The 17,200-nt window shown below is 37.7% G+C and overlaps 3 protein-coding genes across 3 annotated transcripts; 1 reads left to right on the top strand and 2 right to left on the bottom strand.

The window, feature by feature from the left end:
- Positions 1-4,750: 4,750 nt before the first annotated feature.
- On the bottom strand, positions 4,751-7,953 carry LOC103995585 (putative glutaredoxin-C14). Its single transcript, XM_065081116.1, has 2 exons — positions 6,940-7,953; positions 4,751-6,861 (listed from the first exon to the last, which is right to left on the bottom strand). Exon 2 carries the CDS (start codon positions 5,179-5,181, stop codon positions 4,870-4,872), a length of 312 nt encoding a protein of 103 aa, XP_064937188.1. The 5' UTR covers positions 5,182-6,861; positions 6,940-7,953; the 3' UTR covers positions 4,751-4,869.
- Positions 7,954-8,069: 116 nt separating this feature from the next.
- Positions 8,070-12,400, bottom strand: LOC103995586 (probable feruloyl esterase A). The gene is made up of 10 exons (XM_009416202.3): positions 12,026-12,400; positions 11,763-11,842; positions 11,121-11,186; positions 10,948-10,995; positions 10,775-10,842; positions 10,166-10,238; positions 9,918-10,079; positions 9,248-9,442; positions 8,564-8,652; positions 8,070-8,490 (listed from the first exon to the last, which is right to left on the bottom strand). The coding sequence occupies exons 1-10, from the start codon at positions 12,090-12,092 to the stop codon at positions 8,277-8,279; spliced, it is 1,062 nt and encodes a 353-aa protein (XP_009414477.2). The 5' UTR covers positions 12,093-12,400; the 3' UTR covers positions 8,070-8,276.
- Positions 12,401-12,852: 452 nt separating this feature from the next.
- Positions 12,853-16,201, top strand: LOC135588799 (acyl carrier protein 1, chloroplastic-like). Its single transcript, XM_065081115.1, has 4 exons — positions 12,853-13,022; positions 14,266-14,376; positions 15,128-15,250; positions 15,851-16,201. The coding sequence occupies exons 1-4, from the start codon at positions 12,963-12,965 to the stop codon at positions 15,977-15,979; spliced, it is 423 nt and encodes a 140-aa protein (XP_064937187.1). The 5' UTR covers positions 12,853-12,962; the 3' UTR covers positions 15,980-16,201.
- Positions 16,202-17,200: the final 999 nt, after the last annotated feature.

Raw genomic sequence — 17,200 nt, 5'->3', positions numbered from 1 at the left:
CGTCTCTTCCTCGGGCTGCGTCCGTATTCGCCCACGGTTATACCGAGCCGTTTTGTGCGACCGTATAATATTCGGGTAAGGCACATGGCAGCTATTATTTGAAAGCAGTTTTACGTATATACCCTCTGCCAAGAGCATATTTACCCCTCTAATTTTAATATTATAATCCCTCTAAATATTTTAGTCTTTTATTATATCTTTCACTTTCATTCACATATATTTTCAATAATGTCAAGTTAAGTACTGATCACTAACGAGTTTGAAGAAATGAATAAAATTTTAAATACATAAAATACTCTATATTATTTTCATTGATAATTTTATTTATTAATTTTAAAATTAATTTTAAATTTAGATAGATAAATTAAATTAGTGTTAATATAATAGAAAATATTAACTATATATATATATATTAAATTTTATATAAATTATTTTTTAATATATTAGTTAATTTAATTAGTAAAGATTTAACTAAGATCTAATGTTTATGTATGTCCATGTCTTTTGGTATGTTCATGTATAGCATATAGAGAGATGATTTGAGGCTTAATAGCTTCTATTTAATTGGGTTTGGTGGTCGTTTGGAAATAAAGGTTGTGTCATGTGGATAGTTGTGAGAGATATTCGATCATTTTGAATCTTTGTTGTATAATCGTTTAGAGCTTATTAAGTCTGTTTGTAATTTGCATTTGTTATGAAATTTTTTTTGAGATGTTTGCTTGTGGATCCGGAGTGAAGCGTTTTCTTTAACTCGTTTTCTCTTTTATAAATCATAAGGGATCATAGGAAGTTTCGGAAAGGCTGATCTTTGCAGACGAACACACAAGGGTGCTATAAGACATAGACAAAACCAGCTAAGTCCGTAACATTATACTCGAATTTAATTTTTTTTATTTAAAATTATATATATATATATATATATATATTAAAATTATGATATTTAAGGAAAAGTGTTGACTTTAGAGTAGTTAGTATGTAGCAAATGACTAACTTTATGACGAATCTTTATCAATAGATTCTCTTTCTTATATATATATTGACGATCGATTAATTACATCTTAAAAAATTTGTTATGGTACATAAACATATTAATTAGTTGATTAAAAGAAGTGTTCAATATTCCATATTAATTAGTTAATTAATTATTTTTCTAAATCACACTAGCATACAATTCAATGTATCACTTCTTTTCAGGAGCGCTTGTAATCGTTTGCTACTTAAATCTTATTGTGCATAGACAGGTCAGAAATATTATAATTATTCATATAAACTAACCGAAGACAGCCATAAATTCCAAAACGGACTATGATTTCAATATACTATAATTATGAACAGGTAAAGGACTTTGATGCAAATCACAAAAGGACCAATATGCAAAATATTCTAAAAATAAAGAAAGGGAAGACTTAATTATACATATGTCCTCCAAAATTAATGGTTTTCGTATTTATCTGAAGAATACATAATCTAACTTCAAATTATTATACGCGAAGGCATTTCGTCGAGCAGGACAGAGGGCAACAACCGGTGGTTCGATCTCGGGTTAGGTTTCGACGACGGAGGCTACGTGCAGTGTCCACCAGGAGACGAAGCCCGTAAGATCCCACCTGTCCTCCACGCCGTGCGTCCGGAACCTCCACCGGTGCGTCGGAACGCCCGATAATGTTTTGCGTTCTTTCGTCCGCTGGAAATATTTCTTCTTTTTGCTGGACGTCGAGTAACGGGAGCACTTGATGGTCTGCTTTCATCCCAAATCGGACGAGTTTTGATAAAGATTCATGTTGTTTTTCTGCGAATCAGGTTTATGAGTGAGTCGAGTTTAGGTTTTGTTACTGGTGGAGACCTGACTGGATCAGGATGTTGGTGATAGTTGAGACTGTGAAGGTGAAGCTGTACATTGACCATTAGATTTCGTTCGTCTTTTGAGGAATCTGGTAAATTGCCAACGACTTAAAGGCGAATCACCTAAATTTTGCACTTCAACTGGCTTTTCAATGAGAATAGTGAATGCATCAGATCACAAGTAGACAGTTTTTTCATAACTGCTGCTTTTCTGGCTAAATTATCATGCGAGTATAGAGTCTGTAAATACCGAGGTTTAAGCATTTTGGTTTTTTCTTAGTTATTATGTTGTTCCGTCATCAATGATTCAACTTGGGAATATCTTGCTCCATTAGTAGATGACTATCGATTAGGAGATGCATATGATAGGTTATCCAATGACCATATCAGAGGAAGTGCTAATCGATTAGTTGTTCTGGATATAATTCTACTTCCATTTGTTTGTGGTAAAAGTTTTGGGCTTTCGGATGGTCCTTTATTCTCAGATTGAAAAGTGTAAGTTACCATGTCTAGAAAACCTTCTCATGTGGTTTTGAAAATCTTGATTAATGTGTTTTTTTTTTTTTTGGATTGGATGAATTGTAAGGAAGGTAAATAGGTGGCTCCTCCGTCCGGTCGAGGGAACGAGATAATAATTCAAACAATTCATAGAGCTTCGGAGACCCTGATTTGGTTAGTGGTATGCGAAGCAGCGAATATGAAGTTGTTCAGTGTGAGGATATGATTCATGGAGCATTCGGTTTGATCTCATATCACATAATTCATTATGAGGGTCTGTTTTATTTTCCATGTATTGCTTGTTTGCCAGAGATGCAACCTAGAAGTAGATTGATTGCGGGAACTATTAACTATTTATCGAAGATGTAAGAACCAATAACTGGGAGACGGTCAAACCAACTTTGATCATCTTAGGATCACTTCATCTTCTTACCTGCAAGCAAGATGGTGCTGTTGCTAGCATGCTTATAGATGCATGTAAGGAGTTAGGATGCTCTTCAGACCTGCATTTGCAGGATCCTCATGCGCTGAGTTTGCCATTTCAGTTAGTTAACTTGCCATATGGTTGTACATGTTAGCTAGGAGATCTATGTTTCTCTGTTGTCTTTCTTTAACAAGTTCTTTCTTCAAAATGTTTGACATGATTCCGGATATGGTTGCTGAAGTTGGTTTTGTCGCAGAGCAACAGTGAATACGGAAGGGCTAGTTACATCCTTGGGAGATGTTATGGTGCTTTAGTGAAAGCATGGGCTATCACAGATTGGCTGCTGACCTTGTTACTACCAATTCAATCTTGGAGGCTGATTCTATTCGAGTTCTTCACTCGGTCAAGATCGGGTTGCTTGGGGCTATGGACCATTGTTTACTACTGCTTTGATTATTTAAAGACATATGTAAATATCATATTTTTGTCATGTATGGAATGAAGTAAAAAGAGGTAGGATTTGTCAGCTAATTTTGGGATTCTGTCCCTTGGAAGCATATGGCTGCCACTGTAAACACTGATGTATCTAAAACTTGGTTTTACATGAATGAATGTTTTTAGAAAAAAAAAAGAAGAAGAGGGTTGATATTGCTGTAAAATTTTCAAGATATTGTCGCTTTTTAAATGTTCGTAGATTGTATTCTGATTGGTTGAGTCCGAAAATAAAAACCTGACTATGATTACAGAATTTCAGCAGTTTACGTCGTTTCAGTTATCTTAACGTCTGCAAAAACGCTATGTAAGGATTTAAGTCTCATTCTGATATCGATTTCTATAAGCTACTCGACCTAACGTTATGCTATCTGTATATCGAGCAGTGTACCGACTTGTTGTCCCATATCATTGTATAAAATAATAAAAATACTAGAAATAAATGATTTCCCACAATAATTAAGTATTCAAAAAGTTGATTCTTAGAACAAGTTGGTTTTTAGGAATCCTGGAAGTTTCAGGAGGCCACGTCCCAAATCTTCCACCATACTTCACCTTTCTCTATATTCTCTTATCCTTCCTTCACTGCACGCGTGGGTATCTCTAAGAGACATGACCTCAAAGAAATGCTTATCTTTGTGTCATGTGCATCAACTTACCCATATAAATAAATGCTATCTGTGATGCAGCAAACAGACCTTCAGCTTCATGTCTTTGAATAGGTAAAAATTCGATTGAAATCATTTCTTTTTATCTCTGTTGTTTGATATAAAAAGTTATTCCAGCTAAGATGAAAATAATCACAAGCTTTGTTCTTCAGAAAATATTTAGTGATTTACCAGTCACATTTTGCTGAAATTTATTATCAGAAACTGATAGGTTAATTGAAGTGTCATTTTTTTTTCTTTTCATTATTCCTACAAAAACAGATCTTAGCTTCATATTTGATGCATTCATTCCCTGCAAAAGGTAGAACTGCTAATCGCTTATTTTCGCATACTTGAGGGGTAAAAAAAAAAGATAAATTTATATCTTATTTTGTCAAATCAAGGTTTAATAAGTGAGAAAAAAAACCTGTTTTATTCCAAATATATTTGCTTAAAATTATCTTTCATTTTCCCAAGCAGTAGTCTTATGCAAATTTGCCTTCTTCCTCAATGATAAGTAGAACAAACACACATACTTTTAGTTGTATTTTGGCAATGCATCATTGTTTTCAAATTAGATGATTTACGTGACAGATGAGTTTTGCATGAGAACCTTTTTACCTGATTTCATCATCAATCCAAAGAACTTCCTTAGGTCAGATGACAAGCAAGCTGTTCATACAGTGAGATGACAAGCATTTGATGTTGATAGCCAGATGTTGTTCAACTACGTGGGTGAAATGGAGCTCTTTGTCTTCGCTGGGTCTGAAAGTGTGCGAAGCTCAAAGCAACATGCAGACCTCCGTGCGCACAGTTAGGGTTAGAATACTAAACTTGGATGGTGCAGTTGAAGAAGACGACTCTGCATTATTACTCGCACATTACAGGCAGCAACAGCAAGAACAGGAGGAGGAGGAGGAGGAAAGGAAGGAGACATGAGAACCAACACACGGTATGTAGTCATCCTCAGAGCCACAGAGCTCCTGCATCTCTCAGCAGCGGCACCAGATCCCCACCCAGGTGCAGCGTCATGATCTTCTCCGTGGACCCAACCAGCTGGCCGCCGATGAACACGGCCGGCACCGGCGGCTTGCGCCCCAGCAGCCTGGCGAGGGCCTTCTCCATTTCCGGCCCGCTCGGGTCCTCGTCGAGCTCGTGGACGGCAGCGCTGACGCCGAGCTCATGGAACAGGCTCTTCACGCTGTAGCAGAAGCAGCAGTTGCTACGGCTGAAGACCACCACCGCCCGTTGCGACGCCAGCTTCATCACCTTGTCCATCCTTCGATGTAATGCTTGTGGCTTACCTCAGAAGACTTGAACTTGACTTGTGCTGTCTGACGTTGGTGTTTATATAGGAAGAAAAGTCGATCGGTTTGGAACAATTCTAGTCATGATCGGTAGATATTTGATGATGCATGCTCTCACTGCAATGATCCGAAAGGGACAGTAGTATCTTTCTACTAGTGTGTAGATCAAGTTGGGTTGTGTACTTTCTTCGAGCCGAGATGAACAGATAAGGCAGGCATCAGTTTCCGATGCCAGGAAGTATGAATTCTCTCTTTTCTCATTAGCTGACGACTCCTGCAGACCTTTTTGAAGGTTACATACATGGAAGAGAATAAGCTTTGCTGTTTGGCGAAACCGTGTCCTATGATATCCTGCTTTTGCTCCCCTCTAGTCTTCCAAGCTTCACTCGTTGTTTCCTAACATGAAAGCGGAAAGACATGAGAAGCATTGACTTGTATCTCGAGCATTTTGTAAGATGAATGTCATGTAGGTTTACTGGTCTCATCATCGAATGCAGACAATGTTTCTTCCGCACCAACAAGCAGACCAAGCTACATCAGAGACATGCCAGCCTTGCATCGACAGTATGACCTCTCTGCAAAACCCATGCTAGACTTCAAGAGAAAGCTTCGGTTTGTGCATGCCAATCCGAAAGTGATGATGCTTAATCCATGGAAAAGAAACAGAGGGCCAAAACCAGCGAAAGCAATGGGCCGTACGGCGTCTCGGTGGTGCAGACACAGGGAATTCTATCCGCATCTGCTGCTTCACCATCCTACATTTGAGAGAGAGAGAGAGAGATGAGCTGCTGCTGTTGAAGAACCTTGAGGTTGCATCATGGAGGCCACGTTACAAATTGTACTAAGCTTTTCCTTCCTCTTATCCTTTGACTTGGGTATCTCTGAAAGGTATGATCGGAAGAGATAAGCCAGCTGCTGCCGAGAACGGAAGAACAAAGAATCTTCCAATCTGTCCATACCCGTACACCACCACCGGCATCGCTACATCAGTTGCAATCAAATCTTTGATGCTGCCGGTCAGTTCTTGATGCCTCTTTTTATCTTGGATAGCCGGCTATGTAGATAAGGATTTGTTTTTTCGCGTGGATAAAATGCATCTGTAGTCCCTGCAATTTGTGCTGCTGATGTGAAAGAGACGACATAGACGCTCGAAAACCTTGTCTGTTTGCGGCACGTCGAATTCTGCAAGAACAACATCTCTAGCAATGGATGAAGAAAGGTAAGGAAGGCTTAAGGATGCCTTCCACGCGCGAGATAAGAGAAAGTCCCTTTCGCCTCTCTCATTTATTTGCATGTGTGAAGCTGATGGCAAGTAGCCTTTGGGCGTTCGTGGAGCCAAAGATGGCCCCTCGGAATAGCATCCCCTTGGCATACTGTACTGTTCCTGCCCGATCAAGATTGGCGACGCTGTGAAGGTATCCCAAGGCAAAGACTTGGCTCCGCCATGGCCACATCTCGAATTCCCCATAAAAGGAAATGAGGAAGAAGATACTTAAATCTCCCTTTCACTAAATCGCAGATTTGGTTATCGTGTGAGCCATGACGATGCCAAGAACAAATCACTGTGCAATGACGAGACAGAGTATTCTTTGCTTGGCTGATCCGGTGATTCATTCGAAGAAGGTGGGTGAGTCATGGAATAAGGCTTTTTCTGCAAGAGGAGCCGACCAAATGCTTATAAGCTTTACTGTGTGGTTTGCGACAACCAGCAAACGCTTTGATGCAGAACCTGGTGTTCTTGGGATCGAGATTTGATCCGCCATATCCCAGTAGATGACATCCCATTGCGAAGCATCAATCTTCATCAAAGCATGACGACAAATGCTAGACATCAAAATCACTGTTTCTTCGATTTGATCTGTATGTACGCACGCTGGCCATTCTTAGCTCCTGCATCACTGTAAATGTCAAAGATTCATGTTAGCACAGGAATGTTTAGTCCAAGGAAATCATCCACATATTCTTAGAAGATCTTGAGGTGACAAAAACTCGATTGCCAAGGAACCATGAAGAGATTGAGATTGAGAGATGTCAGTCACTTCCCTAATATTTGAAGATCTTAGCTATGGTTTCCAGCGTAACTCCAAGGTGAACACTGTCATTCTCCTTCCTTCACATGTCCCTCCGTACCTGAACCCAGCTATCTCACACTGCCTTCGAGCTGCATCATCGAACTTTGACTTCCATCTCTCGGTTAGCGTCTCCGGCACCGTTGAAGGCAGTGGTGGTCTTCCCTTCGAGCTCATGCTGCGTGTGCCCATGCCATCGAGATGCTCTCCTACGAGCTTGATGTTAATTGTTCTGTCCATCATCTCATCAAGCTTCCTGTGTTCATTGGTGGAAAATTGTTAGGTCTACTGAGACAGGATCATGATGTACCTTCACATTGGTGGCAGATTAGCTCCATGGCTTTACTTCCTCCATGCTTTAGCATCTTGAACATGAGCACCACTTCAGAACCCAACATGAATGTTAAGCAGGAGGGTGACTACCATTTCAAAGGTCAATCGATCTGGCTGGCTTAAAGTCAACTCTTATAGAAACATGGTATTTAGTTAAGTCCTCACTTTTGAATTTAATCTATTTACAAATATTGCAAATCTCGAGCAAGATAACCAATGCCATCATCAATCTAGTTTTTGATAGGTAGAAGACTACAGTACATCTAATTTTAAGGTTTTAACTCCAATAAACCATCAGAACCAAGAAACACATTATTATGCATAGTTGAGCATTCTCGGCAAGCATAGAACAGCAACACTAAAAACAGAGCAGCAAAGGAAACCAATGAAAGAGTTCCGATAGCTGATCGCCCGGTGGCATCAAACCATGGCAGTAATAATGCTGCTCATAATCACATTCCTTTGCAAGCACAACTTCATATTAAATTAAACATTACGATACACCAACCAATATTTACCTTGACACATTGGTTCAAAAGGGGGTGCATATATACATTCTTCCCATGAACACAATGAACTTGATGACGTCCACTATATACAGGCATATAGCCATCAACACCTATTTTACAAGCTTTGGTTGGAATATTTTACCGATGAATGAATTCTACACGGTGCTGCGACTGGTATCTGGAGGTGAATTTAGTTTCAAATGTGATGGAGTAGAAGGATCCCTGGACAAGATGATGTCACCATTGTACTCTATATAGTATTGTAGAACACTATTATCCATCAACATTCTACAAGAGCCCCATGTATCAGCTTGTAGTTCGACACCATAATACTTAAGATGGTCCCATATACTTCTCCCGTAAACAGATCTATTGAAGACAAAGCACAATCATTGATATAACTGAAAATATTTGCTATAAAACTTGGAAGGAACATAAGTACCTGCAACAAGAAGGGTCTTCTCCAGATTCATCACAAATCTTCTCCACCATGTCTTCTAGGCCATCCACTTTAATGTCACGAAGCCATACCTGAAATTGTTTTGAGATAAAAAATGATGCCTTTTGAACAATACAGCATAGAAGCTTAAATCAATCAGGATTATGAAAGTTTGTGAGCGAAAAAGGAAAAAGATGGCACACATAAATGGAGGTTGAGCTTTCATTTGTAACCTAAACTGGCTACAGTACAATTTCTTGGCAGGATTTGACCAATTAGGAACTAATTTTAAGTAACTCTTGACCAGCGAGTTTGATCTTGCTCTGGTAACTCGAATGAGGTTTAGTTAAACAACCACAATTTCTACCTTCAGGTTTTACAACACAAATTAGAGCAAATATACTTCCCAGTCCATGAGTCACGTCTGGTCCCAAGTTGAACATATGGTGTCGTCTGCAAAGCTCTAGTGAAACATATCATAGAAAAGGTAGATAAATCTTAAAAAGGTGATTTGCAGTTAAGAACTTATGGCATTGGAGCCAGAAAAATTAAACTACAGGCAAAAAAATGCTCAGGCACAACATCGAGTGATGTCATCAAACAAGAATTTGGGAGACAACATGATTTAACTTCTTTGACTTTAGTTATTTTCTAACATTATGTGGGACAACTTCAAACAGAGTATACCTCTCTTGGAAAATGATGGTATGTCTTTTGTGAGAAATAGGAGTAATATGGTGGCAAGTGTGGCACTATATCATTCTCATGGGTCACACGAACTGCATCTGCAACATGTTTGTTGAAGTAGGTGGCAAAAGCAGCATTTCCTATGCGAGGCTGTCCAAAGGTCATAAGCTGAACATTTTGTACTCCATGGTTGACCTAAAACAAGAACAAATCCTGTTACACCAATATCAACTAGTAACACTGCATTTGTAGTCAACGATATCATCTAATAATGCCAATTACTAAACAAGATTTTTCTGAGGCAAAATAACTATACTAGCATTAAATGCTATAATGATTATCCCTGCTAGCCTTCTAAGCAAAGAAGCAAATTCATCAAAAACATCCTTATGCAGCTAATTGACACAAGTACAGGAGCTAATTTGGCACATAATTCATATTTTTTGAAAATTTTCAAGACAAAAGTCCAGCAGATGCATATAAGTAATCTCCTGAAATTCAGTTCACATTTTCTATCACGATAAAAGAGAGGCAGCAAGATGAAAAGATGATCATTCCAATTTTAAATGCATGGCTGTATATGAAATATCATTTGCATAGTTTGCAGATCTGCTGTCAGGCTTGGATGTCTATTAGCTGAATGCAAATGAGAAATTTTGGTAGCACTTACAGTAAGATCGAGTGCACAAAATGATGCCAGAGCCCCTCCCAACGAATGCCCTGTAATAATTATGTGGATGTTTCCATATGACTCCTTAATCTTTCGAACAGCACTTAGAATCCCATGACGCAGAGTAGTGTTATGGTAAGAAGAATAAAACCCATGGTGCACCTACAGTGTCAACAATGGAGATGAAGATGACTAAAAGGTATGTTCACCAATTGTAGGTTCAAATAAACAGAGGGAACATTGCATACCATTGCACCTTGTACACCTGGGTAATTCAAGTCAAGCTGCTTCCAGAACAAATCCTCAATCCAATTCCTCATGCTGTTAAAAGACAGTAAGTCAAACTGCATCTTCGACTTCACTGATCAGAAAAGATTTCACAGAACATTATACATATTCTTTACAATTACAAGATCTACAGATATTGCAATTAGTTCATTCACCATAGATCCATTCTTCATTGTCTGAGTCCGAATGATCAAGGATAAAGATTGCATGTAATGTTTCCTGAGCCCTTATGCACATGACATGGCACATAATAAGGTAACTAACAGATCTAATCATATTGTGGATTAGCATATAATCATTTCTTATTCAATGGCACAACAAAGAGCACACAGTTGTGCCGTATATCACCTCCATCGAGGTGTGGTATTTAGTGTCCCATAGACAGCATGGTACAGAGACTTCCATGTCAATGATGGCAAAAAAATTTGCATTCGAGTACATGTATTGAGAGACATATACCAAAGTCATTAATTTGTTACCCAAAACGTCCATGCTAGAGCCATCCATGTCCATTCTGATGTTTACAGCATAATTATAATAGATAATAAGATCATAAATTAGGTTTCTACCTGTTTTCAATGGTGCCTCTGAATGCAATAATGATGGAATTCAGATCATGAGCAACTCCCACAAATGCCTACATAAGAAGTTTCATATACAAAAAACAAGAAGAAATTTCTGAGTCGAGTAGCAGATGTATTTGAGTTTAACATATATACGCTCTTGAAAGATGTGAATCCACCTGTAAGCAGTTCTGGACATCAACAATCAGTTCTAGCATCTCAAACCCCTGTTTTAATTCATGCATCCAACATTAGAAAGACGGAGTCTTGTCAAGAAAGCTCATCAAGCAAAGTCTACCTTTCATTATTGCAAAAACACAAATGTGAATGAGTAACCGTCTGTTCTTTTTACCTTCGTCAAATCATTACACCTTGAGCAGGTCCATGTGAATAGTGCCATCAGATCTGTGATGTAAGCCTGCAAGAGGCAATTAAACTTGCAGGTCATAATATTCACAAATTTGATGCAGAAACTTGATGACTAACAGGAAGAGGTTCTGAATGTCTTTGTCTTGTCTGTTTTAAGATCAAAAACTGAAAGCCAAGGCTTTAAGTATGTTTTATATACAATGCTATCTTTATTAAAAAGGATCACTTAGTTTATAACGTTTCTGTGAAAAGCTTTCAACTTATAAAAATTTCAGAAAATGAAAATTAAAAAAAAAAAACCTATTCCTCACCAGTAAGAGTGAGTCAATTTTTGGTAGGGCTATCCAACAGAATTCACTTTCATGGCATCAAGAAAATTGCACAAACACAATTTTCCTTCATGCTCTTTGGCTCCATAAAAACAGATAAAGAACATATTATCCTAATTAACCTGATACTCTAGGAAATGCAGCACATCCTATGTGGCTATTGAGAAAAACCAAGTGTCTGATCAGATGTCTGATCATACATAAATGGAACTATTAGCACAGATAAAAATATTTGTTTCCAGTATCAAAATCTAAAATTGTGTGAGGAAGCAACACATGATCAAGGTTATACTCACAGCAGAAGCATACTCCACGAGCATCTTAGCTAGAGTACGGTTGTAGAGAGAAGCCCCATCCTCATCGGCGAGTTTAATTTCTGTTAACCATCACGAAGAAAGGTCAAAATACTACCTCACAGAATAATGGAATTTCGAGCTAGTAAGTTCTGCTCTTTTGAGTTTGAAATTGAGCATACCACATCTAATTACTTGAATTTATCAGAGTTATCTAACGGTGGATATAGATTGATTTATAAAATAGCAAAAAGATCAGTAATTACCTCTTCCCTCGGAAAAGGCAAACAATCCAATCAAAACCAGCAACTTTAACCACGGCCTTCGGGCCATAACCCTTCAACAAGGTTGGATTCCTACACGAAACTGGACAAAGAGCAAGCCTTTCCGCGATTCCCCAATCCGTAGTTCAAAATTTCTGGGAAAAGGAGCTGGAAATCTTGAAATCGATTCAAAATCGAAGCTGCAAGGGAACAAGGATGCGGAAAAGACGTGCAACTTCCGATGACTCGAGATCTTTGGACGAGCTGAGATCAATCACGTCGAGAATTCGAGGGTTTCTTCCCCTTCTTGTCTTCGATCTGCCAGCCCCAGATGCACCTCTTGTCCTGCGAGTCAACGAGAGGAGTGACCGTGCTGCCGTGGTTAATGTAAGGGACAACCAAGTTGGAGGGTCACAGCTATTTCACACAACATTGGAGCAGGGCCCACCATGGGACCCGCAGGAGCTGTTGGACTTTAAAATTTGGTAAAAAATGTTTGGAAAATTATGCCAAAATTATTTTCCTTGAATTCACCAATTTGCATGCAGTCTTCTGTCATTGTGATCCAAATTTTCGTGACATGATTTATATATTATATACAAAAAATAAAAAGATAGAAAAAAATATTATATCTATAAATAAATATATTATAAAAAAAAGAAAAACAAATCATATTTCTTAGGACTAATTAATATATAATTACTCCGTTCCTAATACGTTCGAAGCACGAGGGCGTCTTGGTCATTTAACACGACCGTCCCTCCCTCAACAATTTTTGACCGTCCGATCCTATGTAAAATGCGACAGCAACTTTCGATCCGGGTGGTCCATCTTCAGTGTATGCACCCTCGCTCTCTATTACACGGCGCACTCCCATCTTCCCTGCGTTTCGTGCTCGCCGCCGATCTCTCGCTCACTCTCCTCCACCTTTCATCGACCCATGGCTTATCTCGCTGGGACGACGATCTCGATCGCCTCTCGCCCGTGGCACTCGATGCAGGTAGTGATCTCTATCGATCTGCCGTCACCTCGATCTGATCTTGGATTCTTCGTTTGCGGTTTTAGGAGTGATCGGATGAGTGGACGTCGAAGAAGATTTTCTTATTCGTGATTTCGAACTATAAATCTATTTCTGTTGCCTGATCATAGCAAGATCTTCTTCATTGCGCCCGGTTTCGTGGTATCTTCGAATGATCGGATCAAGCGTCTGATCTGATTTTTCTAAGTCAATTTCTGGGTTATTAAGTTGATTAGGACACCAAGTTAGTGATGATCTGTAGGCCTTGTGAAACATTATTTCACTGAAGTTTGTTAAAAGAAGATAAGTAATGGAAAAACTTTTCATATCGTCTTTATTGGGTACTGAGATTAAACGGTGGGAATGGTGATCGGCTGAAGGAGCTGCACCCAAGTTTTAAGGAAATTGGACACCAAGGAGGCTTACTTTTCAGGGTTTTGCTTTTGGGATATCCTATAGTTTGTTGATTTGTAATAAACTTCAGTTCAAGAATAGGGTTCTGCCCAATAATTGTCTTTTTTTAACTTTCCATGATCTTACAGTAGCATCTTAAGACAATCATTTGATGACTACTTTTTCAAAGTCGCCTATTAAAATTTAGTTGCTTTTAATCTGAAGATCAGACTGCTGGACTTTGTAAATATGTATAAACTGTCTATTGATGTCCTGAGGAAAACACGCTTGCAAAATGACCTTATTTGAATAAGAAAGCTACTGATTTGGCAGTTCCATGGCTTTGCCTGGTTGTTGGTTGCATCATGGATTTGTTCCTTCTGTAATATATAATATTTATGATGGGGTACACATATCCAGAATGGGCTCTGGAGGTGGATTCTAGAGTGAATATTATGCTGCATTAGTCATTGCCTGAATTATGAATAAGATTGGGAAGGGCGTGCCCCTGTTCTCTATAGGAGAAGTGAAGATCACTTATGTTATTGTTGCTACACAAATGCAAGTTTAAGACTTGTGGTAAAAATGTATTAGTCTACAAATTTATATCGGTCGGGTCAAAGATAAATGTGGCACCCTAGACGAGATATGAATTAAATCATCAAAGATGTGAAAGCAGGCAATGGAGAGATAGTGATTGACAGATATGAAAGCAGGTCACAAAAAATTTCATATCAAACTATTGGTTGATTTTTCTCTGTTCTGTGATGAGTTTTATCTGCTGTGAAAATTATCCAGACACGATAATACAAGGTTTATGGATGGTTTGCAGGCTGCTAAAGAGTTTTCTAGTCTCAAATCAATTTCTTTTTCCAGCATAAGGAAGAGTTTTCCAGCTATCCGATTGCAACCTGCCTCATCACGCCTTCAGATTTGTTGTGCTGTATGTATCTTTTAATTATGCAACTATTGTAGATTTTTATTCTTACTGTTTTTGAAGTGGCTGTCATACATTATACTCTTGCAGTCTTCTTGGTTTGAGAACACATTTGTACAAAAAATGTTGGAGAAGGAAAGGGTGAAAGAAAGAGCAGCATGTCAGTCTGATCTAGTTCATAGATATCTGTCTGGAATGTGTGATACAAAAAGTAAAATGCATGAAAAGTTCTAGGTGCATAGTGCTTATGTTTTGTTTTAACAATGTAGCATAAATCTGGCTGTAAAGTACTAACAATGAAGAATGTGCATTAGCTCTCACTTTGACCAAATTATGAAAGCCAAATAGTAAACTAAATGTACTCTACTTTTTTACCTTGTAAACTAGAACAAGATTATTGTTTAGTTTCTGCTGACAAAAAAAAGGGAAATCCAAGGACTACACTGTTTCAAGAAAGAATAACACATGCAGTTAAGGGCCTCTTGGTTGCTGGAAAATAACGTAATCGATTCAATTAGTTTTAAGACACTGGAATGACAAAGCTTCCATTTTACTTGGATATAAATTTATGAGCTAAAAGAAGTCCTGCAGTTGCTTCATCTATTGTTTGACTGCTGGTCAGAATGCATGAAGAGCTCCCCATTTTAGCTGTTATTATTGCTTTATAATTGTAATTTATTGATTTAAATGATTATTTGCCAGCATCCTAGCTCATACCAAGTCATGAAATAGACTGAAGGGCTGTCTTTTTTAATAGGCCAAGTCAGATACTCTGGAGAAGGTGTTGAAAATAGTCAGGAAGCAGTTGGCAGTACCAGAAGGCACTGCTGTTATTGCAGAATCAAAGTTTTCTGAACTTGGTGCTGATTCTCTAGACACGGTATCTTGTTTGCCCTTGACATTACAGATTCAGAAAGTACCTCCGAAATGACACAGAATTTTAACTAGTTTCAGTCTTCCATAGCTACTAATAACATGTGTATTATGTGGTGGTTGTTTAGATTTTGCCTTCAGCATGTGGTCCAAGATTGTTGATTTGCAAACTTGTAGTTTGATTATCGAACCGCATTAGCTTATTCAAATCCCCAAGTAATATTCAACATTTATTTTTTAAAACAATTTTCCACTTCATGTAGATTAATTATATCGTTGAAGTCCTGGGCTCTTGATTATGTATACAGTACCCTAACAACTTTCCCAGGATTCATTGAAACTAAGGGCTTATCCCTAAGATTCTGCGACTTTGGTAATATGCATCTTTTGGCATAGATTTTCTCCTGATGTAGGTCATGACTACTCATGGATCTTGATGGCACCGATCTAATTTTTGTTCTGTTTCAACTGTAGTGATATGTTCATTTGTTTGCTGAATTTACCTGAGGTATTGCCATTGTGGAATTTCTTCTCATTATCTTGTGGAAAAGTGCCAGACAATTCTCTTTACGCATTTCAAAATGTAAATATTCTCTCAAATATGCAGGTCGAGATTGTGATGGGTCTCGAGGAAGCATTTGGTATCAGCGTGGAAGAAGAAAGTGCACAGAAAATCATCACCGTGCAGGATGCTGCCGATCTGATCCAGGAACTAGTGGAGGCAAAGTCTTGTTAAGCAGATAGAAATGTGTTCCGCCACAAGTTTCTGTAGCTTAGTAAACTTGCTCTGCGTCGTTATCGTTATAATGTACTGCCAGAAGTAAAGCATGAGACTGCTAGCAAAACTTGGTCATGTGCTTCTTTTGGTCATCAGTCTTATTAAGTTAATTTAAGCAACTTCAACATTTTTGTGTTTTTTGATAAACTAATACTCGATCTCATATTATGTTGTGTTCTATTGCCAGCGTAGTGATTTCGTTGGTGATTTATGCCGATTTATGCCTTTCTGGTCGATATAATTGCTGAAACCATTTGTTGATATCTTGATGAATTTTGTTCTATTGTAAGGACCAACATTAAATGGGGATAAAAATGTTGATAAAAATTAGATGGATAAAAATGTTTATGTTAGAATATCCAGTAACTCCTAATAATTTCTTTACGAATTATTATGTGGATAAAAATGTTTTTTTTTTGTCTTTGGGGTGAAGTACAATGATTGCTAAAGTTTTAAACAAATTAGATTAGAATATCAGACTTATTACCTGTTAGAAGTGAGTCTATAATTCTTTTAATAATTTCAAGGGTTAAGGTTTATTTTTAGTCGATGTAGTTTTGATCATCAACTATTTAAATTTTTATAATTTATTCATGTTTAAAATAATTTATATATTTTTAAAAATATAACATATAAATTTTTTTATTAAGTTTGAATTAATAAATAATATTAAAGTTTATTTACGTAATATATTGATGCATAATAAATTATTAACATAATGATATATATAATTTAAATTAAAAAAATTTTAAGATGGTTTTGGTCATGGATTACTTAAGCTTTTATGGTTTATCTATGCCTAAAATAATTCGTATATTTTCAAAAACATAGCATATAAAGTTTTCCCGTCAAATTTGAGTTAACAGACGTTATATTTCGCTTATGTGGCATGTTGATTCATAATAAATCATTAATATAATGATACATATAATTCAAGTTTTAAGAAAAAAATCAAAACCTTCATTAATGATGAGATGAGGCGTAGTTATGGAAATAACCACCAGTAATAGGATCGAGTTGCTATTGCCTAATAGGGTATTGTATGCATGCAACCTTTCTCACACTGATGACGAGCTTAGAAGTTTCTAATCCTACCTTAAGTAGTTATTTGTCGAATACTTTGATGCTAGACACATAGTGGTCTCATATACTTTCTTTTTCCTCTAGGCGTCATCGTCC

This window comes from Musa acuminata, chromosome BXJ1-8 (assembly GCF_036884655.1).
Source record: "Musa acuminata AAA Group cultivar baxijiao chromosome BXJ1-8, Cavendish_Baxijiao_AAA, whole genome shotgun sequence".
NCBI classification, from domain to species: domain Eukaryota; kingdom Viridiplantae; phylum Streptophyta; class Magnoliopsida; order Zingiberales; family Musaceae; genus Musa; species Musa acuminata.
Note: the sequence above shows the minus strand (reverse complement) of the source record. Positions and strands in the feature narration are given on the sequence as shown.

Bases quoted from the DNA above. Each gene is read 5' to 3' on its own strand.
- LOC103995585 (XM_065081116.1), bottom strand. From the start codon at position 5,181: ATGGACAAGGTGATGAAGCTGGCGTCGCAACGGGCGGTGGTGGTCTTC.
- LOC103995586 (XM_009416202.3), bottom strand. From the start codon at position 12,092: ATGGCCCGAAGGCCGTGGTTAAAGTTGCTGGTTTTGATTGGATTGTTT. The intron at 10,843-10,947 runs GTGGATTCACAT...CTTCTTATGTAG, and splicing joins ATGTCCAGAACTGCTTACAG to GCATTTGTGGGAGTTGCTCA. The intron at 8,491-8,563 runs GTACTTATGTTC...TGTCTTCAATAG, and splicing joins GAAGACCCTTCTTGTTGCAG to ATCTGTTTACGGGAGAAGTA.
- LOC135588799 (XM_065081115.1), top strand. From the start codon at position 12,963: ATGGCTTATCTCGCTGGGACGACGATCTCGATCGCCTCTCGCCCGTGG. The intron at 13,023-14,265 runs GTAGTGATCTCT...GATGGTTTGCAG, and splicing joins GCCCGTGGCACTCGATGCAG to GCTGCTAAAGAGTTTTCTAG. The intron at 15,251-15,850 runs GTATCTTGTTTG...TCAAATATGCAG, and splicing joins GTGCTGATTCTCTAGACACG to GTCGAGATTGTGATGGGTCT.